The 25,288-nt window shown below is 50.8% G+C and overlaps 1 protein-coding gene across 3 annotated transcripts in view; it reads left to right on the top strand.

Annotated features, from left to right (window-relative positions):
- Positions 1 to 25,288, top strand: part of LOC119236983 (immunoglobulin superfamily member 3) — a 77,677-nt gene that overhangs the window by 36,638 nt on the left and 15,751 nt on the right. The window contains exons 2-7 of one of the 3 annotated variants that reach the window (XM_054691765.1): positions 9,011 to 9,388; positions 11,122 to 11,532; positions 14,226 to 14,615; positions 15,916 to 15,972; positions 18,334 to 18,735; positions 20,977 to 21,381. In XM_054691765.1, coding sequence (XP_054547740.1) covers positions 9,011 to 9,388; positions 11,122 to 11,532; positions 14,226 to 14,615; positions 15,916 to 15,972; positions 18,334 to 18,735; positions 20,977 to 21,381 — 2,043 coding nt within the window. Of the gene's footprint in view, positions 1 to 9,010; positions 9,389 to 11,121; positions 11,533 to 14,225; positions 14,616 to 15,912; positions 15,973 to 18,333; positions 18,736 to 20,976; positions 21,382 to 25,288 lie in introns of all 3 variants that reach the window. The other 2 variants (XM_037500914.2, XM_037500915.2) reach the window with 2 other exon arrangements.

Below are 25,288 nucleotides of genomic sequence, written 5' to 3'. Positions count from 1 at the left end.
ACTGCCTGTGGCAGCCGCTGCCATGAGAAAGTGACTTCACCTCCAAGACATTCCTTGTCTGGTGAATGCGGCCATAAGGGAAGTGACCTCATCTGGTCCTTTTGAGGATTAAATGAGAAGATGGACATCGAGCAGGAGGACAGCGCGTGCCGCATTCGAGTGCTGCTCTTTATCACTAATCTTCACTTTCGCACACCATGTACACACTTCTTTGAAAAAATGGGAAAACAGAGACAAGGCGAGCGGGGGCGATTATCCGTCCTCTCCCCACTCAGTTCGGCCCAGGAGCATTGCTGTTTTCCGTGATCATTTTTCTAGGCACAGGATCTTTTTTAAACATGATTTTACTGCATAGGCAGCTTTGTGTTTTACCCTCAAATTGAATATCAGTGTTCTTTTTAGTACACTGCACTTGTACTGAACACATGATTTTCCTGTTTTTAGATTGATTCGTGGGTAGACATGAGATGAAATTTTAACACCATCCTAGTATTTATGTGATCTCCACGTTACCAGTCAGATTGTCATAAGGCCCATTGCAGAGGTAGAGAAATGGACTCGCGCCAAGTCGCCTGCACAACACAGTTTGGGATGGCTCGGTGCTCTGTGAGCCTCGATGTCCATGGCGGCCGCGGCTGGAGCGGTGGCTGTGGCTCGTGGCACTGACGTGCTCAGGCGTGCACCATGCACACGTATGTGCATGCAGCACCTGGAGATGTGCTTCCCTAAGCCCAGGTGTGTTCCAAGAAAGGCAGGAGAAATGGCTTTCATGGGTGCAGTGTCGCCACCCTTCTCACTAATTCCTGAGTCATCTCACCCCGGAGGGTTCATCCAGGCTGCAGCACGAAGGGAAAAGCGGGAGCATCCCTAGATAGGCGATGTCTTGACAAACTAGTTCAGTGACATCATGTGTTTATATGATTGGGAGCTGTCGAAGCAAAATCCAAAAAGTCTACTTATTATTCAAAGCAGTGATTCTTCATGTTTTGTATCCTGGTCTTAAATCCCTCTGAGAAGCTTGTGCAATGTATGTGTCCTTCTCTGGAAGAACATGAGTGTGTGCATGAAACATAGTTTTTCAGTCCATTTCAGGACCCACAGGTTTCTATATTAGTCATCTATTGCTACAAAATAAATTACCACAAAACTTTAAAAAAAAACCCAGTAAATTGTCCTCCATTTTATTATGAACCTAAAACTGCTCTAAAAATATAAAGACTTAAAAAGAAATCTTGATTGGAAAAGCTGTGCGCTGCTAACGCAGTCATTATTGGAATTGTCAATAAAATTCTTAGAGCATAAAAGAAAACCAAAAAGCAAACCAAAACCAAATGCAGACATATATTATCGCTCACAGTTTCTGTGGATGAGAAATTCATGAGCATCTTAATGGGGTGGCTCTGCCTATGGGGCTTAAGGGAAACCAGTTGGGATGGGATGGCGTGGCTGGGCAGGAGGGCTGTGCCAGGGAGGCTCGGTGACACCGGGCTGTTGGCAGAGGCCTGGTGTAGACCAGGCTGCTTCGGCCTGGTGAATGGCATGGGGTCTTCCAAAGGGCATGCGATCCCAGGGATCAGGGTGGGAACCCCGATGCCTTTTTATAACCCAGCCTTGGAAGTTACACGCCATGGTTTCTGCATTTCCTGTTGGTCACACAGGTCAGCCTTGTGCAGGCAAGGCCTGGGGGGTTGTGTCCACGTCCTCACCAGGCACACCACCCCAACACATCGGCCAGGAACCTCTCCTAAACCTGTCATTTAGAGTGTGAGTCCAGGGTCGGGGTATTTCATGACATGGACACAATTGATTATATCGTTGGCCAGTGCCTGTAGCCCCTCATTCTTCCTGGGGTTCAGGGGTTGGGGCTGAAATGTCCAGTCCTCTAAGCGAGACCAGCCCCTTGCATGAAACTATCTGAGGATCCACCTTGAGTGGCCTCAGGAGCATACACTCTGGGATGGTCAAAAGGGGCTCCTTCTGAATAAATAAGACGTTCTGTACACTCAGATTTGGAGCTCTTTATCAGAGATCACAGGCAAAGATCAAATATGTATGTTTTACTATGTGATAGCAGTCAGTGGAGAAGACATTTTATACAGAAGTCATGCATTCTTTTTACTTTTTCGTCAACCCCCCCCCCATTATAAAATTAGTACGTACAGTTTATGGAGACAGGGGAGGGGGTAAAATATAAAGAAGAAATAAAAATCACTTGCTATCCTATCACCCAGCATTTTCTTTTTAGTCCTTTTTTTCTTCTTTCTTTTTTTTTTAAGGACTTTATTTTCCTGAGAGCAGTTTTAGGTTTACAACAGAATTGAGAGGAGGATTCAGAGATTTCCCACATACTCCCAGCCCCCCAAATGTGTGTAGCCTCCCCCATTACCAACCTCACTAACCAGAGTGGTTTATTTTTAAACCAGTGACTCCACCAGTGACTCTCCATCTTAATTATCCATAGTCCCTACTTTAACATAGGAGTCACCCTTGGTGTTGTGCATTTCAAGGGCTTGGACAAATGTATAATGACATATTTCCATTCTTTTAATATAGTGTTTTCACTGCCCTAAAAATCCTCTGTGCTCTGCCTGTTCAGCTCCCCACCCTCCCATATCCACTGGGCTTTTGTTGTCAACATAGTTTTCCCTTTTCTAGAACATCATGCAGTTGGAATCTGTGTGTACCTTCTTCAGATTGGCTTCTTCCGCTTAGTAAATATTTATGTATTTAAAGTTCCCCCATGTTTTCTCATGACTGAGGAGCACACATTTCTTTCTATGTGTAATAATGTTCTGCTGTCTGGATGTACCAGTTTGTTCATTCACTACTGAATATCATCTTGATCCTTTCCAAGACTGACAGTTGTAAATAAAACTACTCTAAATATCCATGTGCAAGTCTTTATGTAGACAGAAATTTTCAGCTCCCTTGGGTAAATACCAAGGCATGGAATTGCTGGATTGTATGGTCACAGTTGTTTAGATTTATTAAAAAGTGACTCTACCATTTTGTATTTCCTCTAATAATAAACAGGAGTTCCTCTTGCACCCCATCCTCTTCAGCATTTGGTGGTGTCCATGTTCTGGATGTTGGCCCTTCCAATAGGTGTGTTAGGTCATTGCTTGAATTTGCATTTCCCAGCTAACATGTAATATGGAGCTTACTTTGCCATGTGTGTCTCCTTTATGAGGTTTCTGTTAAGATCTTTGGCCTTGGCCCCCTTTTGAATCAGATTTTTTTTTTCTTACTGTTGAGATTTAAGAGTTCATTGTGTGATTTGCGGAACACAAATCAGATGTGGCCTTGCAAATATTTTCTCATCACTGCTGTGACTTGTCTTATTCTCTCTCTCTCTCTTTTTTTTTTTAAAAGATTTATTTATTTGTTTATACAAGCACTGGGTACAGTCAGAAGTGCGGGAGGGTGAGGGAATTCACCAGAGCCAGAGCGGGGAACAGAACAGGCAGACTGACGAAATACACTGCTGAGGGGAGCAGCGGGCACGGCAGGAGAGGTCTGCGCGCCATGTGGGACCCTCGCTGGTGGCCGGGGATCAAACCGGCACTGCAGAGGCTGCAGGCAGCTTCACAGCCCAATGCTCAACCGCTGCACCACCGGGGAGGCCCATTGTCTTATTCTCTTAACACTGCCCTTCACAGAGCAGAACTTTTTAATTGTAATCAAGTCCAGTCTATCAATTCTTTCTTTTATGATTTATCCCTTCGGCGTTGTATCTAACAAGGTCTCACCATACTCAGAGTCATTGCAGTCTCCTCCTGCTGTTGTCTAGGGGCTTGTAGTTCTGTGTTTAGTTTGCACTCCCTCAAGCCAGTGATCCATTTTGAGTCAGTTTTGGGTGGCCTGTGAGGGCTGTATCGAGATTGATGGATTGGTTTTGCATGTGGATGTCCAGTTATTTGAGCACATTTATGTCCAAAGGGACAGTCTTTGATCCATTGTATTGCCTTTGACCCTTTATTGAAGAACAGTAGGCAATATTTATGGGGTTTATTTCTGAGTGCTCCATTCTGTATCAATGATCTATTAGTCTGTGTTTTGGCCACCATTGTGATTACTATGACTTTAGTGAGTTTTGAAGTCAGGAAAGCTTCAGGCCTCTGTGATAATGTGGGGGCTCTATGGGTCCTCTGTCCCCCTATATAAGCTTTTTTCAATATGCATAAAATAACTTCCCAGAATTTTGATTGGGATTGCCTTGAATCTGTAGATCAAATTGAGAAGAACTTAGATCCTGCCAATATTAAGACTTATATCTTCCTATCCCATGAATGCATCATCTCCCCATTTATTTCTTCTCTGATTTTGTGTATCAGAGTTTTGTAGTTTTTCTTATGTAGATTTTGTCTATTTAATTAGATTTGAACCTATTTCACTTTTGTGGGTGCTAATGTCAGTGGTATTATGTTTTTAATTTCAAGTTTCATTTTCTTTTACTACTGGTATGTTAGAAAGTAATTGACTTTTGTGTATTAATCTTGTACCCAACAATCTTACTTTAAATTCCTTATTAGTTCCAGGAGGTTTTTGGTCTGTTCTTTCAGATTTTTTGCACAGAGAATAATGTATCATAAATCTGTAATCGAAGACAGTTTTATTTTTTCCTTCCCAAGATTTCTTTTTCTTGCTCATTGCATTAGCAAGAATTTCTAGTATGATGTCAAAGAGAAGTAATGAGGGGGGACATCCTTGCTTTGTACCTAATCTTAGTGGGAAACATTTGAGTTTCTAACCATTAAATATGATGTTAGCCACAAGTTTTCTCTGGTGAATCTTTATCAAGTTGAGAAATGTTCCTTTCTAAGTTTACTGAAATTTTGTTTGTATCATGAATGGGTGTTGGGTTTTGTCAGATACTTTTTCTGTATCTATTGATATGATAATGTGTTTTTTCTTTTTTAATCTGTGCTGGATTATATTGATTTTTTTTTTTTAATATGGAACCAGCCTTACATATGTACCTGGGTCAAATCTACTTGATTATGATATATACATTTTGCATTTGATTTGTTAATATTTTATTGAGGATTTTTGCATCTGTGTTTATGAGAAATACTAGTTTGTAGTTTTCTTGTAATATCTTTGTATTGTTTTGCTATTAGGGCATATTGCCTTCATGTAATGAGTTAGAAGTAAGTATTTCCTCTGCCTTATTCTCTGAAAGAGACTGTAGAGAATTGGTATAATTTCTTCTCTAACTTTTTGATAGAATTCACCAGAGACCCACAATCTTATCCTGGTCCTTTCTTTTTTGGGCAACTCTCATTTATCAGGTGTTTTTGCAAATATTGATTGTATTTATTAAACATGTATAGACATTCTTTTAATTAGTGTTAGCATGATGTATATTTTTTCATCTGCTTACTTTAAACTGGGTTTCCTGTAGACAAGCTATAGTTGGGTTATGTTTTTTGATCCATTCTGACAATCTGTTCTTTAATTGATGCCTTGAGACCATTGTCTCAGTCTCGAGTCTTGGCACAGTCACTACTGATACAGTCAGCTTACTATCTACCCTACTCAGAGGGGTGTGTGTTTGTCACCCTCTGCGTTCCTCCTCTTGCCTTCGATTCCTGCCTTATGTGTCTAGGACTTTTATCTATAGGACTTTGACCTTTCCCTTTGCAATCACAGAAGTGATATTTGCTTATTGCAGAGTAATTCAAAGAGTACAGGAATGCCTAGAATTAAAAAAAGTTATTTCGCAATAAAGCGATCACAGCCCTGGAAGAATCTGCTGTTGTGGGTTGTGAGGGAAGATGACCGGCCAGAGGTGTCAGGGGAAGCCTTGTTCAGGGTGCGCCTGGGTCACTATGTCTGGGAGAAAGAGCTGCACAGCCTGGCAGTGCCACCAGGAGGAAGTGGGGAGAGCGGGTGTGGAGGGAAACACAGCTTTTTGAGAAGAAAAAGTTAATTTCATTTTCTGTGTTAAGATCCACTTCTTCAAAGCAGCATCATTTGCAGAGGCCAAAGGTCCTTTGTGGGCGGGAAGGGAATTAAGGAGATATTTAATAAACAGGTGCAGCTGAATGTGTGCGGTTAAAGTACAATCCAGTATTTATTTATTTGTTCAGGCTGTTTATAACCTGCTTCCTGCCTGGACAAGTTGTTTTAACCCTGATGCCCTGGCTCATGTGGGCCACTTAACACTGTTTACCATTCAGGAGAAATGTGTGCCTGATCTGATGATCAAGTGCCTTTGTGAGGTCTGCAAATAGAAAGCAGTCTGGGTAAGCTCATTATTGCATCACAATAGCCACTATCTGATGGGCCTCAGCTGCCTTCTTCTGCCCATTCACTGGAGAAGAATGAAATGTTCTTGACCCAAATCCACAGAGCCTTTGCAGAAGGGAGGGACGTAGAGCTACTAGTGCCTTAAACTAGGATGTGTTCTTGAATGTGTGCATCCGCTGGTTGCTACTTCACAGGTAGAGGCACCTTACACAGTTGGAATCCCAGCCCTGCCAAGTGTTAAAGCGCCCCAGGTGGTTCCAGGGGTCCCCGGTTGTGAAGTCAGTCCTGCCCTAAAGAGCTGGCTGGCCCTGCCTGCCCGCAGCCTTCTTTGCAGAGGGTGGGGAGTAGTTGTGAGTGTTTCTCATCGAGCCCTGATTGCAGGGAGGTCTAAGTGTCAGAGTGTAGTTAAGTTGTTTTTGAAGTGCTCTGCCTTCTAGTACTACAAACATTCGATTCAGATATCACTATGCCTATTATTTTAAGTTGTCATAAAAAGAGTATATACCAAATTCTTACACACTGAAAATAACCAATGAGCTGTCTTCTTCGTGACTTTTAACACAGTAAAGAATGCTATCAGCCAGAAAGTATCTGTTCATACACCACTTTGATCTTTTGATTTACCTTGTCCCTTCCTTATTTTTGCAGTCCCCCTGCATCTGCTGAAGCCAAAATGGGATTCCAGGGTAGAATTTGAGCGAAAAGGTTCTGCACAAATAAATTTATCAGCCACAGGTTTTTCCTTATAGGTTCTGTTTTAAAGTCTGTCATTTTGCCGATTAGATCAGCTCTGCTGTGGCCCAGAGCCTACCCCTCTGGGCTGGGCTTAGAGCTGCAGCCATTAGTATTTGAGCCATTCCGGCTGTTCCCCAGCTGGATCCACTTCAGATAGGCCTACATGGGGCAGCTGTGATTCCTGTTTGGAGGAGGAAAGAGGGAGCTTTCATAGGAGTAGGATGGGCTGCAGCTGTGGGTGGAGGTGAGAGGCCCAGAGATGGTGTCACTGTCCAGAGGCCATTGGAGTATCCTTGAGTGATCCCGGCAAGACCCTGTCCTTTGTGGATGCAGAGCCAGCCAGCAGCTGTCCTTATTAGGGACTGATTGTGAGCTCGGCCCTATGCTGGGGGCTTTATCGATGTTACTTCTTCAGCATGCGAGGCATGTTTTATCTTTAGAATAGTTAGAAATATCTTTAGAATAGTTGGCCCTATCTTTAGAATAGTTGGAAACTGAGGCTCAGTAACTTACCCAGGGCCACAGCTCATCAGTGACACAGCCAGCTCTGGCACTCATGCTAGTCCACTCCAGAGCCTTCTTAGAAATCATTTTCTAGATGAAGAGCTCAAGGTCCAGAAACAAAAACAGTTTGTTCAAGAGAGCACAACCAGTTCCAGTTCCTGAGAAAGCACAATTCGGGGTCACCTTCTCTCCCTTCCACTGCATGCCACCTGCGCAGGGGGGAGGCCAGAGGGACTGCCCTCCACCCTCTCAGCACAGTCAGCGGTGTGCTTGCTAGAAATGAGAGGTCACCATATTTCCCCACTGAGTCTGCAAGGAAAGATTATTGTAGGGGCAGGACTGGACACTGAGCAGGTTTTCTGATCCAGCAGACCAGGTAAAGGAGGAGTCAGAGTCCTCAGTGGCTTTTGCAGGTCTTTTATTTAGATTTTATTTTATTTAGGCACATGGCAGGCAGGGGTGCTGGGGGGCGGGGAGGCTGGCAGTCCTCCCAGCCCCCAGCAAATCCTCACTCTATCTGGGCTCTCTCTGCTTCTCTTCTCTCGGCTTCTGCTGGCATCCCCATGACACCGCCCTTAGTCGCCCTTATAAACTCAGTCTCTCAGCCCAGGTGCACCCACTCCAGGTACCTGCCATCAGGCATGCATTCAGGACCACAGGGTTCCCTCATCTGTCCTAATGGCGGGAGGGCAGAAAAGCCTGATACTTTTTCCTTACCCTACAATTATGCTACAGACACCATGGAGCAGGCGGCCGGAGGGGCCCCTGGAGAAGCAGGTCCAGCCAGAGGGCAGGGGCCGGTGGCTGACTCAGAGGTGGCCTCGGGGGCCTGACCCCTGCACCGGCAGTCCCCACTGTCCGAGTGTGGGCATCCGGGCACAGGGTCCTCTTCAGCCCTTCACATTCATATTTATGTGTACTCAGCTTAAGCCAGCAGCAGCCTGCAGCCTGCAGCAGCTCTCTCTCCTTTTATGGAGAGAAGAAGTAAGGAACGCTCCTCCTCGTGGTGTCCCGGGAGTAGCTGTATGAAAATAGAGGGTGCAGCCCCCAAGAAAGGGCCCAGGACTCCCCCTTGCCAGCCCTCTAGTCACCAAAGGAGCATTTAATTTCAACCATCTTGCAGGATGGTTGCTTTATCTGTTTTCATCTGAATTTGTGCCAAGGATTCAACTTTTCCTGCTCATTTTATTAAAAACTTTATAAACAGCATTAATAAATAGATAGAAAACTGCCGCATAAATGACAAACAGGGACTAAATGAAATTCTCAGGGGTCACTGTTGAATCAGTCACAGAACCTCATCCTTGCATGGTTCAAATTCCCATCTATGCAAATTCAGGACAGCACTTTTCCAGAGAGTGTTTTAATTAATATTTATAAATCACAGAGCCCCTCAGAAAGGGCCAGGAAACTATTTCTATTAGTGTCTTTCTTGTCCCCCTGATAACACACCCTCTGCAGCTTGCCGTCTGCCTTGCATGTGGTCTGCGGAGTACATGACCTGTGTGTCCCCCTGCAGGTGCGGTGTCAGCGCAGCGCCAGGTCGCCGTCCAGGAGGGGCCCCTGTACCGCACGGAGGGCTCCCACATCACCATCTGGTGCAACGTGAGCGGCTACCAGGGCCCGGCTGAGCAGAACTTCCAGTGGTCCATCTACCTGCCCTCCTCCCCGGAGCGGGAGGTACAGATCGTGAGCACCATGGACTCCTCCTTCCCTTACGCCATCTACACCCAGCGCGTGCGTGGGGGGAAGATCTATGTGGAGAGAGTACAGGGCAACTCGGCCTTGCTGCACATCACTGACCTGCAGGCCCGGGACGCCGGCGAGTATGAGTGCCACACCCCCAACACCGACGAGCGGTACTTTGGGAGTTACAGCGCCAAGATGAACCTAGTGGGTAAGGAGATGCTGCGCTCGCCTGGCCGCGTCCTGCTGGGCGTCGTGTTCCTGAGGCCGCCGTGACAGGTGGCCACAGACCCGGTGTCTTGCAGGTGTTCATTGCCTGTGGTTCTGGAGGCTGGAGATCCAAGCCTAGGGCGGGGTTGGCTCTGGTGAGGGCCCGTCCATGCTGTGGGCTGCCGACGGCTCCTGTGTCCTCATGTGATAGAAAGTGGACAGAAGGGCTTTCTGGGGTCCCTTTTATAAGGGCACAAACCACATTTATGAAAGCTCCACCCCAGGGTCTAATCACCTCCCAAGGGTCCCACCTCCAAATGCAACTTTGACTCAAAAAAAGACTACCTCGTCAAATATGCTAGAGGTCAACAGGGGCGTAAGTGAGCCAGGTTTGCAAAGTGAAGGTTGAGGCTTCAGAGCTAATGCAGGTGTTAAGAATTTCAAAAAAGTTTAAGGAGCCCCCGTGGGTGGTTGACGGGCATATGAAAATAATACAAGGCACCCTCTCCTGATCTGAAGAAAGGACAGGCTACAGGCAGGTGAGGCGTCTGACAGCAGCGGCAGGAGAGGCCTGGGGAGTTGAGGACTCAGTGGGCCTCTGTAGGGAGCCGTGCCTCCCAAGAGCTGTTGCATGGGAAGCCGGCCCAGCTGCAGGTCCTCACTGAGACCCGGACCGGGGGCCGGGGGGTTCCTGGGTCCTTGGCCCGTGAGGAGGAAGCCTGCAGGCACCGTCTCCCGGCCCAGGCGCTCCTGGAAGGGCGGGGAAGCTGCAGGAGAGGAGAGGTTTCAGTGTGGACACGCTGGGCCATCACGTTTGCTGGTGTGAAGGGTCGAAAGCATCGCGGCTGTTCTGTTTTTCCAACCCGAGTCTTAATTTCCTGTTTCTGTCGCCACAACTGAGAGGAGCAGAAGAGCAGAACAGCCTCGGTGCTTTCGGCCCTTCACACGGCGAACACTATGGCCCAGCGTGGCCTCGCCCCAGCTCCAACTCCTTTTTCTTTTTATGACAAGTCTGCAACCCAACCTGAGCCCTTAAGACCCGTCCTCAGGCACGTGCAGTGAGGACACACGTGCCCTGTCCTTCAGAGTGGCCAGTGGTGTTCTGTCTCCACCGTCAGCTCCTGACTGAGGACCCCAGGGGACATCTCTCCATTGGCCTGAATCATCCTCATCCCGTGACTTCCAGCGTGGACCCCGGGACACTTGACTTATAGGAAAATTCAGCCTGTTTAAAAATTGAGAATGATGATTTTCTCTACCCAAATCTTTTTTTCCCCAAAATAGCCTCCCTAGAGCAGCACATTGCCGACGTGCGCTGGGGAGGCAGGAGCCGTGGCTGGAAGCAGGGAGGAGAGTGGGTTGTGTAGAAACTAAAACTCAGAGTTCTAGGAACTACTTTTTGTTTGACGATCAGTCAGAAGTGAAGTTCAAGTCTCTTGAAGCAAAACCCAAACAGACAAGATCTTATTTGACCAGAAACTCAATTCCTACTTACCTGGTGTTTTCAGGAAGTTTATTTATTGTGTAAAATGAAATCTACCCCCTTTGATCTGAGTGTTACTTAAATACCAAACCAGCAAGTGTGGGTGCCAGAGCCAAACAAACGCCTTCTGTTTCTGTGCTATTTGGGGAACCTGTGGCTTCAGGGCGACCGTGGGGGGGCTCCCCGGGGTGGGAGCTCCAGGGAGGTGCTGTGACCGTGTTGTGTGATGCTCAGATGCTTCTGTGTTGCAGTGATCCCCGACTCCCTGCAGACCACCGCTGTGCCCCAGACTCTGCACAAAGTGGAGCAGGACCCGCTGGCGCTCACCTGCGAGGTGGCCGTGGACACCGCCCAGCACAGCCACCTGTCTGTGGCCTGGCTCCGGCAGAAGGGCAGCGAGAAGCCGGTGGAGGTCATCTCCCTGAGCCGGGACTTCGTGCTCCACTCCAGCAGCGAATACGCGCAGCGGCAGAGCCTGGGGGAGGTGCGGCTGGATAAGCTGGGCGCCACCACCTTCCGCCTCACCATCTTCCACCTGCAGCCCTCCGACCAGGGCGAGTTCTACTGCGAGGCTGCCGAGTGGATCCAGGACCCGGACGGCTCGTGGTATGCCATGACCCAGAAGCGTTCCGAGGGCACCGTGGTCAGCGTCCAGCCCACTGGTCAGTCTCTCTTGTCCCCATTCTCCCCTGGTGGGGCGGGACACTGGGGGCGTGGGCAGACCCCGCTGGCGACCACTGAATCCAACAGGGCCTTGAAGGAGCTTTCATTCCAAATTTCCTGTTAGAACGTCGGTGAGAAGTGCTGCTGCCTGTCAGGGCTGCTGTCTGTGTGGGCCTGCCCCTGAGGTGTGGGCTTCTCCGGGTTTTCTGGCTTCCCCGGTGTCCTCCCACAGCCCTCAGTGAGGTGTGCATATAGTAGGTTCATGGGTGGACTCAGTTATCCCAGTGGGAGTGTGGGGCGCACTGGGACAGAACTGCTTCTTGTCCGGGGCTGGCTCCTGCCCCTGCCTCCCTGAAGTGGAATAAGCAAGTCAGGGAATGAATGAATGAATGAATGAATGAACACACATATTGTTTCATATTAGAAGGGTTTGGGGTGTGTATTTAGAAGGTTGGTAATGTTGTTTGTGCCCAGAAATAGGCCTTAGGACCTTAGTGTGTATCAGCTGTGGTCAGGAGGGGATGCTGGGCAGTCTGCTCCCCCTGGGCAGCTCTGGCTGTCTGGTCTGTTTTGTTTGTCCATTTTGGTGGAGCGTCCCTCCGGCAAGCAGACTCTTCCAGAGACTCAGTAGGCGAACCACTCAGCATGTCCTCAGTCTCGGAGCTCGGTGAGAGGCCGAGCTTGGGAAGGCCCAGGAAAAACCCATGGAGTAAAGATGGGAAAGGAGCAGGAGATAGCAGCAGAACGAGGGGATAAGAAGCGTGGGGGCTGGTGATAGAGACACAGAGTGGTCAGGCGGGGAACGTGTGGGACTCGGGGGAAACCCACTTGAGAGAGCCTTGGGTTGTGGGGGGGGCCGTGGGTGACATTTGCTAGGTCAGTGAAGTGTGGGAGAAGGGCCAGAAGCCACTTTTCAGTGAGCTTTGGAGGGGGGTTTGGGAAAAGCATAAATCAGTTCCTACAGGTTTAATTGACTGGGCATAACCAAGGGCATATTGCTTTGCAATTTGATGGTTCGCTGTAAATCTTGTGTCTTCAGCCTGGGAAGTGAAGGCCTGCCTGCGCCGTGATGGTTAAGGGGAAGGAGGGGGTCCATGAAACAAGAAATAAGAATCTTTGACTGCCAAAAGGAGAAAGCCACAGTTGCCACCTGCTTACCCCTGAGGGGATGAGAGGTCTGAGGTCCAGGCCCCTGCCTGTGCATCCTCGGAGCCGTCTACGTGGAGGGAGAGCTTTGTTATCATCTCTGTTGAGTCATTCATTACTGTGGTTGGGTGACTCGAGCCCTCCTATCCTGCACATGACGCGGGCACTGTCCCCCGTGGGCCTGCTCACCTGGGCAGAGGAAAGCCTGTTTGTTTCAAGCCCTGTCTCTTAGGATGGTCTTTTGGGAGGAGACTGAGGCAGTGGCTGTCACATTGGCGGTGTTAGTGTAGCTTTGTTGGGATGTGGGGTAGTAGAGGAAGGAGCTAATCCTGTGGAGAAAAACGGGCATTTGGTCACGACTCTGGCCCAGTGGGAGAGGAGGAGCAGAGAGCTTGACGGACAGGCGGGCTCGAAGCCGAGCTTGGATGGAGTAGAGGAGCATGGAAGACACACACCCATGAGTGCTGTTTTCTCAGGGAAGCAGGAATCTCAGGCTCGCAGAGTGCTTGGGTCAGGGGATGGGGTGGGACAGGAGCCTCACGGATAGTGGGGAAGGTATGGAAATGCCAGCGCAGGGAGGCACTGGGTGGGGGTACAGCTGACGAATCTCCCAGGAATTCAGAAGAGGGGCCTTTTCTCTGGTCGTCTTAGAGGAGCTGGAACCAGGAGGAGGAGGGACTTGGGCAGCAGTTCCATGGACAGGTTCGGTGGCCCTGTTTTCTGGGGCAGAGAGTTTCCTGCAGTCCTTAACTTTGTCTTCTACTGTGCGTCTGTGAGAGATCAGATCCGTGGACCTTACAGGCAGCACGCGCTGTTCCCTGGGCCCATATGGGGCCAGGCGCCCTCGCTGGCCACGAGCCCCTCTGATCCCCTTGGATCACCCTTTCATGCCCGTTTGACCACCCTGTTCTTCGGGCTTTCAGCGGGATTAGACACCTTCACATTCCAGCTTTCTAGAGATTTGAGCTGACAGGTGGCAGACCAGAGAGAAGACCCTCGTCCCACGTAATGCTCTTAGGCATTGTCTTCCCTGTGGCTTGTATCCCAGCCATGGCATGGAGGTGGATACATACTTCAGTTTAGTTTTGGGGCATTTACTAGGGTCGGGGTCAGCACCTAGGCCAGTCTGAAAGTTTGTCTCCCACAGCTCAGTGGGGTAAGTCCTGCATTATCTGCTGAAAAAATCTGGGATCCTGTTGCTCGGATGGAATTCTGGGTGCATGTATGTCAAGGCTAACCCTGGACATCTCGGTCACTTATATAAATAAGTTCTGTTCTGACCCCGGGGTTGTGACCTGGGGCATGATAGAGCCCTGTGTGTAGGACTGGGATACAGATGGGGATGCCTTAGACTGTCTGGGGGTAGCGACCTCGAGTCTCTCTGAGAGTCAACAGTTCCCCTTGGGCCTCAGATGCCTGCATCTTCAGGCAGGTAACGAGCATCGTCAAGAAGGGCACAGGTGGGGGAGGGAATTCGCTGGATGCAGTTGGGATAACTGACGCCTTCAATGCCAAGAATGATCCATGGCGCCGTCTGTCTTCTCAGACAAAGAGTTCGCCGTCCGGCTGGAAACGGAGAAGCGGCTGTACACGGTGGGGGAGCCGGCGGAGTTCAGGTGCATCCTGGAGGCTCAGAACATCCCCGACCGCTACTTTGCCGTCTCCTGGGCCTTCAACAGCTCGCTCATTGCCAGCATGGGGCCCAACGCCGTGCCCGTCCTCAACAGCGAGTTCACCCATCGGGAGGCCCGGGGCCAGCTCAAAGTGGCCAAAGAGGGCGACGGCGTCTTCGTGCTGAAGATCTACCACCTCCGCCAGGAAGACAGTGGGAAGTACAATTGCCGGGTGACCGAGAGGGAGAAGACCGTCACTGGGGAGTTCCTCGACAAGGAGAGCAAGCGCCCCAAGAACATCCCCATCATTGTCCTCCCCATCAGTAAGTGAAACACCTGCCACTCTACTTCCCCCGCCCCACCCCAGGCCTGGTTCAGTAGCCAGTGTCAGCTAGGAGAGGTGAGGCAAGAGGAGAGGAGCTACGGTGGAAGGGTGTGGGGGCAGGACAGTGGAACTTGGGGTTCACCAGAGCTGGCTCATGCTCCTCTGCTGCTTGCCTGCCCACACCGAGCAACCCCGCAGACACAGCGTCAGGGTGCGGAGAGGCATGTGTAGCTGCATGCAGGGCCCCTCGGCTTGGCAGGAAACCAGGAATCCCTGACATTGTTGACCTCTGGGTGGAAATCAGGAGGAGGGGTCGATGCTGACCTTGAAAGCTCCCTTCAGAGAGTTGGTCTTTCACGGAGCAATTTTATATCATAAAGTACATTATTAAGGAGGAGTCGCTGCCTGGGCATTAGGGGTAGAGAAGTTGGCATTTCCCTGATTGTCTCTTCCCAGCTGCAATTGGGTGTTCCAAAGTCAGAGGGTGGGTCGCCTTCCTGGAGCACAGGCCTAAAGCTGAGCTGATTTCCGAGGCTGCTTAGAGGGACTCCTGGCCTCTGAGCTGGCATGGTCTGGGCAGCGGACGGTCAGCTGGGGGGCCCCGGGGACCCTGCTTGTTCATGCTGTATTTAATCCTCCTTTGCCCAGGATGTTCATTAATAGCTTGTTTCTCTCCTAGCTCTGTTTGTAGTGGAAAAGACAACTAAAGCTGACAATGCCCTGATTTTATAAGCAAGATGGTTTTAAACTAACCTTTAACCTTTCTCAACTGCTCCAGCTATTCTTTCTCTTAGCCTTGTAATCATTCCCTTTATATTTGTGTTTACTCTTGTTCATTTTTTAATCCAGTCCTCTCCGAGCGTGAAGAAAAACAGTCCAGGGGTCTTGCCATTCTCTTTTCTCATCAACAAGAAACTCTCAGGGCTTAATTATTATTATTTTATAAATTACTCACACACACCTAATTATCCTGAAATTCTTTTGTTTCTTAGACTTTCCCCCTGCAATGCCTAGCATGGTGCTTTGCATAGGGTAGGTGCTTGCTGCATATTTGTAGAATTGATATTGTTGAAAGGAATGCCCGCTGTCCTAACTGTCTTCCTCTCGGTCTGTGCTTGCCTTAACCACGGACTCTTTACTTTTAAGTCTGCAACTAATCCCTCGTTGTTTTGTAAGGATCCAGTCAAGGGCAGCCACACTGTTTACCTCCTGTATTATTTTGTACTAAGAGATTTCCCCCGACCCCTTCCACGAACTTGTTTGATGATCTGTGGCCTGCTATATTGCTTTTCCAGCAGATAACTGGGTAGTTAAAGTCCCCCAGCACCACCAGATCCTGCCCCAAGGCCACTTGGGTAAGTCTACCAAGAACAATGATCACATCGGTAATGGTGATTATACCTTGGATTTTAATGGCGCTTTTCCTCCCAAGAGTCCAAAGTGCTTCTGCATAGATCATCTACCTCTCTGCTCCACCCCGCGCATTCCGTAGAGGACAATATCATATCCGTCCTGTGAATGGAGACTCCAGAGCACCACACAGGCGGGACAGAGCCAGAGCCTTTGTCCCTTAGCGGTTGAGCTTGCATCGCATTCGAGACGTTTGCTTCTAGCTCCAATGCACTGCTCCGCGCTTAGCCTGTGCTACGTCATCAACCTCCTGATTGGGAATTTCATTTGTGAACATGTCCTCAGCTAGATTCTCATCAGTTCTGTCCCAGTTTTCACTTAATCCAGAGAGTTCTAATTTGTTGGCTGCCTTTTCTCAGGCCTGGGAGCACTTGTAAAAGTCTGAATGGGCGCTGCAGCCAGGTCTTTGCCTGGGCTGCCAGATCGGCTTTTCTTCTCCTAGTTCCATGTTCTCACTGAGCGTTTTTTCCAGACTTGCTTGAGCAACAGGGCACCCAACAACAGCTTCCCAGTAAGCAAGCCTAGCGGACGCAGGGTCCTTTGGGGTGACAGTGAGGTTGGGAGTGACGTTGTGCAGGTCATCCTCCTGCAAGGGCCAGACACAGCCTTTCCCCCTTGATGCTGCAGTTGCCGCTTGAGGCCCTCCCTCTGGGTTGATAGTACTGGGAGGAGTCTGTAAAGAGGAGTGTTGTTACTACTGACGATGATGGAAAAAGTCCTGACCTCACCCAACACTCCCAGCATCACATGACTCCAAGGAGTATCTCCATTTTGCATGTGAGAAATGGAAGCGTAGGTAGGGTAAGTAGCAGCACCCAAATTTAGAGGCAGGAAGGAGCAGACCTGGACCCTCTCAGGCTGCCTGTCTTCAAATACATGCATGTAGCTGGCAGAGCTCTTGAGGGTGGCTCATCGTAATCATGAATTACCTTGCAGTGGTCCTGGGGAACTGGCCCTCCTGGCAACATTCCTGTGCCCCTCCTCGTCTGGGCCACTTTGTCACATGAATAGGTGACAGGTGTCCTTACTGTAACAGGAGCTACGTGCTGGGGCTCAGTGCTCATCTTGGCCTGTTTCTGCCTCTGGGAGAAATACAGGGGAGAAAAGACTGATTCAAGTGCATGACCATCGTCTGTGTTTCCCTCCATCATTGGGTGTGCCTCTTAATCTGGGGTTTAATCAATTGGTTTAAATTTGTTGCTTGTGTGTCCTGGGGGCGGTGCCCAGAAAATTGAAGCTAAATTCGTTGTGGCATTTTGTGTTCCTTGCTACTTACGGGCTTTGCGAATGCACACAGATAATTATACAAAATCATATATAATCATCATTAAGATAGATTAGAATCATCCATGATGTTTATAAAGACAAAGGCTTATTGAGAATAGTAAAACTCACGTGCTCGGGAAGCCCAGTTTTTGAAAGCCTACTGTGTATTTACTTGATTTATATACATTGTCCTGTTTACTTTTTGATCTTTAAGAAAAGTATGTCCTGTAAATAACACTCTCCAGGTCTTGCCGAAGACTGCTTGGAGAGTTTGAGGAATTCAGTGGAGTCCGTTCATGGAGCTCAGGGAGTTAAAAAGCCTCGACTGAGTCAGAGAGGGGACTGGAGTCCTCACCCCAAGTTCTGATGGGCAGTGTTTCCCGGGGAAGCCCAGGGGAGCCCAGGGCTGGGGGTGGACAGGAGGTGAACAGCCGCCGGCTGTGGTTTATTCACTCTGTTAACAGCCGCTCCACACACACTGTGACACCGGTCCCTCTGTGTCCCATTATTGTCCATAGTCAGACACTTCATCTTCCAGATACTTCTAGTCATTTTTTCCTACCTCCTGATAGTGCCTGGAAGGACTCAGCTGGCACATGACCACGTTCAGCTTTTACTTGACCACTGTAGCACTGAATTGTGGCAAGACTGAGGGGACAGAATTTTCGACATACTCAACCCGCCAAAAATCTTTGAATCCCAGCTGAACAGGTTGCTCCATAAAATGAATAGGTGACAGGTGTCCTAAGCATAATGCCACTGGGCTGTAGTTCTCAGGTTCTGATTCAGTGTCAGGTCTTAGACCCTCACTACCCCAGCCCCCTGCACATGGTTATCAGAGCCCCCCCATACCACTAGGTTGTCAGAGCTGAAATCATGGGGAGCAGCTCCCTGAACCAGCCAGGGCTTACAGCAGCAAGTGACCCTCTGGGGTGCACTGCTCCTGAACAGAGTGACATGTGCGCCCGCCTCCTCTTACACCTGCGGGGAGGCCCAGGGAGGTCCAGATGCCCAGCATGGCACTCTCTCCCTCTCCCCAGAGAGCAGCATCTCCGTGGAGGTGGCCAGCAATGCCAGCGTCGTCCTTGAGGGCGAGAACCTGCACTTCTCCTGCAGCATCCGCACAGCGGGCCGGCCCCAGGGCCGCTTCTCTGTCATCTGGCAGCTGGTGGACAGGCAGAATCGCCGCAGCAACATCATGTGGCTGGACCGGGACGGCACAGTGCAGCCGGGGGCGTCCTACTGGGAGCGCAGCAGCTTCGGGGGCGTACAGATGGAGCAGGTGCAGCCCAACTCCTTCAGCCTGGGCATCTTCAACAGCAGGAAGGAGGATGAGGGCCAGTACGAGTGCCACGTGACCGAGTGGGTACGTGCCGTGGATGGCGAGTGGCAGATTGTTGGGGAGCGCCGGGCCAGCACCCCAATCTCCATCACGGCTCTCGGTAAGTAAGCATCTGGCGCCTTCTGGTGGGACCTTTATGTTGAGAACTTCACTGTGATTTCTTTTTAAAAAAAAAAAAAAATATTTTTTATTTATACAAGAACTGGGGTACAGGCCAGAGGTGTGAGAGGATGAGAGAATTCACCAGAGTGGAGGGCAGAACAGGCAGGTGGACCAAAGACTTTGCTGAGGGGAGCAGTGGGTGAGACAAGAGAGGTCTGCTGCGCCATGTGGGTATCTCCCCGGCTGGCCAGGAATCGAACCCACGCTGCAGTGGCTGCGGACAGCTTCACAGTGCTGAGCTCAACCCGCTGTGCCACCTGGGAGGCCCTCACCGTGAGTTCTGTGGGTCAGTGTGCTGGCAGGACAGAATTGGCACTTTTCAAAGGGTTTGTTTGAAGGACCCCTTTATAGCAGTGTGGACAGGGTTGAGGGCACTGACATGCATGATGAGGCCCCTGGGGACTGGCAACAGCTGGGACCTGTTAGCACCCCTGGGCCAGAGTGGGAACAGAGTTATTGTATCCTGGCCAGGGGAGCAAGACCAGCAGGAGAGGTGGTCCAGGTAGAGAACACAGTCCCTCCCAAAGCTCACCTGGAAGAGCAGGAGCAAAAGCTCTCTCTCCTGCCCAGGGACTCAGCCCCCCAAAATGTTCTGTTGAGCATTAATTGTGCTCCTGGCTGAGTGAAAGTACTTACGCTTGATTGTCCATGTGAATCCTTACCTGGCCAAGAGGTAGCGCTTCCATTTACAGGAACACTGAGCGGTTAACAGATTCGCCCAGGGCTCCAGCTTTTAAATGACCAACCTGCACTCTGAACCCAGGAAAGCAGCAGTCGGTCTTAATTTTATTTCGAAGTCTGTGTTTTTATCTACTCCTCTATAAGGCCATTTCCTTATTAGCATGAAATTAAATGATACCTTGAGATTTGCTAAGAACAGAGAATATTAGATTGGCTTCTCACGAGGTAGTTAAAGAGGCTTTTATCAACTTTTAGCTCCCTAATATAATCCGTATATTGGATTTTAAAAGGCCAGTCTGCTACTTGGCTAGGCTGGTAGCTTGTCATGTCAGGTCTCCCCGTTGATAGGAGACCACAGTGGAGTCGTCCTCGGCTTCCTCCCAGGTGCTGCAGCCTGTGGGGTGCTCTTGGACACCCCCCAGTAGAGACAGCTGCCTGTCCAGTGGTTGTGCCCGCAAGTCCTCTATCGCCCCCTAGTCCCCAAGATGGGAATTACACTTCTAGAAGTTCAGCCCCAAAGTTTGACCAACCTGCTTTCTGCAGTGACCATTTAGCTGAGTCTCCTGTCTCTAGAAGCTTTGTCCGGTTTCCTGACGACCCTGACCCCTGCGCCCACACTCTGCAGTGGTGTAGACCTGTGGAGGGGGTGCCGTGAGGGAAGTTCTGGGCAGATGGCGCTTGTCTTTCCTCACCCTGCGAGGTCAGGAACGTGGAGGAGTGCTTGGAGTTGGTGGGGACTGTTTCTCTGGAAGCACTTTAAATGCTTCAGGTTAGCCTCTGAATTTTTTCATGCTCGCCATATGTCTGTGGTTAGTGGTTACCTCAATCAGGGGTTGCCAAGGTGCTCTGACCGGGACCCTGGCTCCTGGCTCTGCTCTGCTCACGTGTTCTCCACCCTTGGGGTGCCTCTGGCTAAAGCCACAATCAGGGAAGCCCAAGCGGGTGGAAGAGCAAGAAGGTGCCTGGGGAAAGACTGCCTTTCAGTCTTACACAGCATGCACACACCGCTTTTCTGCCCTGGATTTCATGAGATAAGTGGGGGTAACCCTGTGTGGCCTGGGACGGGGGGCACTTCTCTACTGTCTACCTCTTTTCTGGCACCGACGCATCAGTGGGCCAGAAAGGGGAGACGTCCAGTGGGAGAATGTGTCCACCTGGCCATGGGGAAGGGAACTGGCTTTGGGATTGTTCCTCCTGTGTCAGCGTGGGGTGCCGAGACCCCAGGGAAGGGCCCAGCCTCCCTGTCTCCCTGCAGAGAGGGGACCCGTGAGCGCTCTGACCTGCACGAGCGCACCATTGGGCAGGGCCTGCAGCGCCGCTCCAGCACACTGGTGGCCTCGTTCTGAGGGGCCTGTGAACGGTGGGTTCGTGCCTCAACAGGTGAAGCAGACAGTCTGGGCTGGGCATCAAGAGACAGAGCTGCGAGTGTCTGCAGAGGCGCCCCGCGCAGCCTCACCCTGCTCTATGGCTTGAGCCTCTCCGCTCTCTCTCTCTCCAGAAACGGGCTTTGCGGTCACGGCCATCTCCCGGACGCCGGGTGTGACCTACAGTGACTCCTTCGACCTCCAGTGCATCCTCAAGCCTCACTACCCATCCCGGGTCCCCGTGTCGGTGACATGGCGCTTCCAGCCGGTGGGCACCATCGAGTTCCACGACCTGGTGACCTTCACCCGGGACGGAGGCGTCCAGTGGGGGGACAGGTCCTCCAGCTTCCGAACCCGGACGGCCATCGAGAAGGCGGAGTCCAGCAACAACGTCCGCCTGAGCATCAGCCGAGCCAGTGACACGGAGGCCGGCAAGTACCAGTGCCTGGCGGAGCTGTGGCGCAGGAACTACAACAACACCTGGACGCGGCTGGCCGAGCGCACCTCCAACCTGCTGGAGATCAGGGTGCTGCAGCCAGGTGAGGGCCGGGCCGGGTGCTGCAGCCAGGTGAGGGCTGGGCCAGGGTGCTGCAGCCAGGTGAGGGCTAGGCCAGGGTGCTACAGCCAGGTGAGGGCCAGGCCATGGTGGGGTGCTGCAGCTAGGTAAGGACCAGGCCGGGGTGCTACAGCCAGGTGAGGGCTGCAGCCAGGTAAAGGCTGGCCAGGGTGAAGTGCTACAGCCAGGTAAGGGCCAGGCCAGGGTGGGGTGCTGCAGCCGGGTGAGGGCTAGGCTGGTTGCTGCAGCCAGATGAGGGCTGGGGTAGGGTTAGTGGTTTGAGAAATTTCAACTCTCTGGGAAGTTGCAAGGATCCTGTACCCCTTTGTTAATGGCCGATTAATGTCTCACTGAGATGCTTACATCTGACTGCACTTGTCTCTCTCTGGGCACCTGCTTACTTGGTTTAACCATCGGAGGTCACGTGGCCAGCAGGACACTTCCTGCTAAGATGTCAGCGTGTGTCACTAAGAACTGGGGGTGCCTCCTCCCAGCCGCAGGTCTATCATCCTCCCCTGGAACTGAGCGTGATTAGAGGGCATTGCCGGCATTTTCCCAGGCGTCCCAGTAATGCGCCTGTAGTTTGCTTCCCTCCGAAGCAGATCCAAGCAGGGATTACACTTGGTTTTTAGTTGTCACATCACATCTCTTTAGACTCCTTTAATCTAGAACAATTCTCCAGCCTGTGTGTGTGTGAGAGAGAGAGAGAGACACTAACAGTTGTGAAGTGTTCAGGCCAACTCTAGCTTCTTAACCTCATTTCCGCTCTTTCTTGCAACAGTGATATGAATGAGTGATGTGAACCATTGTTCCCCCCACCCCCCTATACAGACAAGGGACCTGGGAAGGGGCCGGGAAGACAGCGGGCACTTGCTGACCATCTGCTCTGCTGTCTGATTAGACTTCCACAGCCCGGGAAGGTGAGGTGCCCGGCCCAGGGTCGTGGGGCTGTAAGTCGTGGAGTTAGGATTTGAGCCCTCGCTGTTTCCCTGACCCTGACCCTGTCCATGTGCCCTGAATTTGGGGTTCCTTCTCTTGCAGACTGCATCTCCTGCAGAGAGGGTAAGGATGCTCTGACCTGGGGATCCTTCATCAGGGCTTTTTCTTTTGCCAAATACTCTCCTTTCCCCCTCACACAAGGGAGTGGCTAAGCGCATGCCTGTTATAGACTGCCCGGTGTCTGTCCCTGTCTCCTGTCACATGGAGGCTGGTGGAGAGAGGGCAGGCCGGGACCCTGACCAGGAGGGCACAGGCACCCAGGCAGCTGGTGGTGGGATTGGACAGCAGGCGCCTTTGCAACATCTATTTTATTCTGACCCACCCACTTTGCAAAGCTGGTTTCTACACCGTGCAAAAGGGAATTCTGTGCCTGCCCTCAGCTGTGGTCAGTGCCCACCCCCATCTGCTGAACCACTGAGATGGTCTCTGTGTCGTTTTCAGCAGTGAAGTAATGGCGATGCCTGGGTTTCTCCTTCACCTCTTCCAGCCGTCAGAGTCTGGAATGAGCAGGCTGTCTGGATGACGGCACGTTTCCTTGGCCAGTTAGTGTAAACTTGGGTGACAAGATGCTCAAGTTGTGCTTAAGTGGGTTTTCAGGTTAATGGAGGGTTAAGCCTTTTGTGTGAGCCTTTGTTGTGCCTGAAGAGGAGCTGCCACCTCTTGCTGACCCCGCTGGCCCTCGAGGGTAGGTTCTGAGCAGCAGGCTCGTCGCGTGGTGCTGTAGCCGTGGAAGGCGGAGAAGTGGGGCCTTGCCTGACTTGGTCTTTTTGAATGAATCCCCCATATTTGCTTGTTTCTAAAACCATGCAGAATCTAAGACTGGCGGCAGTGCGTAAGGGAAGAGTCAGGAATGAGATCATTGCAGGTTCTAGTTATTTGGATTCTGATTAACGTGAAATGATACTAAGGGGAAAAGCAGACAGCATTTATTTAGCACCCATTGGATGCCGGGCTTTGTGCTCACATTTTCTTTTAAAATTCACCAAACAGTGAGCATTGGCCTTTGTCTTCCCTTTTCGGTTTCCCCACGAGGAAGCCAGGGCTCCGTATTAGGAGACTCGACGGTGCACCCCAGCTGGGTGAGTGGCAGGCTGAGACTGGAAGGGCTTCCAGACAGCTCCGTTTGCCATTTCATTGCCATTTCATTGCCCCTTGGGTAGAAAAGTAGCTCGAGTTCGGGGCCCCAGCACCTGCTCCGAGGCTGTGTCCCATCTCCTGTGGGTCTGGCTGCCTTGGTTGGTTGTGTTTGTGCTGGAAATGGAGAACCACAGGGAGACTGGGGGGTGGAGGCCAGGCTGATGCCAGAGGGAGGCCTCTGCTCAGAAGGGCCCAGTAATGCACCCTCATTGCCCTCTGGAGGCTGCTGAGAGCAAAGGCAGGTGCCGGCGGCCGCAGGGCTCTGGGGAGCGGCCGAGCTTGAGGGCACACCCTGTAAGTGCTGCCTCTCCCTTATTAAATATTTATGCATTTAGCACTTAATATTTTCCAAAGAGCTGCATGTTTGCTTTCACTCCTTTCCCTTGCACTCTGCTTGGTATCGGTGCTTGTATTTGGGGGAAGTTGAAGAGGAAAAACACCGGAGGGCTGGCTGTGTGCTGGTCTCCTCCTCGGCCTCCCTGCAGCCCTGGGGGCAGTGCTGTGTGTCCATCCGATGAGTGAGGGGCTGAGGCCAGAGGAGCCTCACTTGTGGATGTCCAGTAAGCAGTGAGTGGGGAGCTGGGGTTTGAACCCAAATGTGCCTTAGTAAAAAGCAATTAGGGTGGACGGAAAGGACACTTTGACCTTTTAAAAGGCGGTATAATCTGAAATCATTCTCCCTGCTTCCATCAATGGGTCATTCCAGATGTGGTCTCTCTCCGGGTGGCTGAGGTGGAGGCATCTGGCACAGGCCGGGTAACAAGAGCAGCTGGTATTGATGGGTATTTCCTGTGCCCCATCGCCAGCCTGCACACTTCATGTGTCATGGTTACTTAGTTCTTAATCCCTGCAGTGGAGAAGGATCCTGCTTCACCCCTTTTGTAGGTGGTACCCCGACACAGAGGTCAAATAAATCATCCAGTGAGCCATGATGAGTGGCAGAGCCAAGAGTCAAATCCAGACAGGAAGTCTGGCCCCGGAGTCCAGACTCTTAATTTTTTAATATCATGGTCTCTTGCAGACATTCAGTTTTCTTCTCCGGGACCCTCTCCAGTACCATGTGTTTTTATTTACTCTCTCCTCTCTATGGCTTACCGACCTTTTTTCCTGATTTCCTGATGCCCTTTCATAGGAACTAAATTTGTTTCCTACAGGTAGATGCCCACAAGCTTCCCCAAGACCTTGCTGGCTAGTGGTTGAGCCTCTTCTAACTTCCCTGCTTCCTCTAACTTCTGCCACCAGGTGGCTCTCAGACTGGGGGATCAGAACTGGTGCTGCCTTCTCTTCTCGTCTTTCCATGCCTGATCCCACAAAGCAGGGATCTCCTACCCTGTGTTCTCCGTGAGGAAGCACCAGTTCTCCCAGCCCCACCACTTTCTTTTTTTAAAGAATGTTCTGTCAAATATTCTAACAGAATGAAATAGAAACTGTGGGCTCTTGCCTCACTCACGCTGGCCCATTATCAGGAACCCTCCAGGCCGGTGCCCTCTGTGCCCAGGATGCTCTGTGTGGTCTGCCCACAGGCCTGTGCCTTGCAGAGCCACCTGCGGACCTGACTGCTCGGGAATTCAATTCATGAAAGGGCCTCATTGTGGGTCTGTTACTGGCCCATCCGTGCCCTCTTTCCTGTCCCGTGTGCACATCCCCAAGGAGATCCCGCCGAGTGCCCTACCTCCCCTTTCTTGTGGATTCCGTCTGGCCTGACTCCCACTGATGGTGCAGGGTGACCCCCAAGGGGCATTAAGGCAACAATA

The sequence above is a fragment of the Talpa occidentalis genome, unplaced genomic scaffold (assembly GCF_014898055.3).
Source record: "Talpa occidentalis isolate TD23 unplaced genomic scaffold, MPIMG_talOcc4v2.1 talOcc4.9, whole genome shotgun sequence".
Lineage (NCBI taxonomy): Eukaryota > Metazoa > Chordata > Mammalia > Eulipotyphla > Talpidae > Talpa > Talpa occidentalis.
This window is presented reverse-complemented; position numbering and strand designations above follow the sequence as displayed.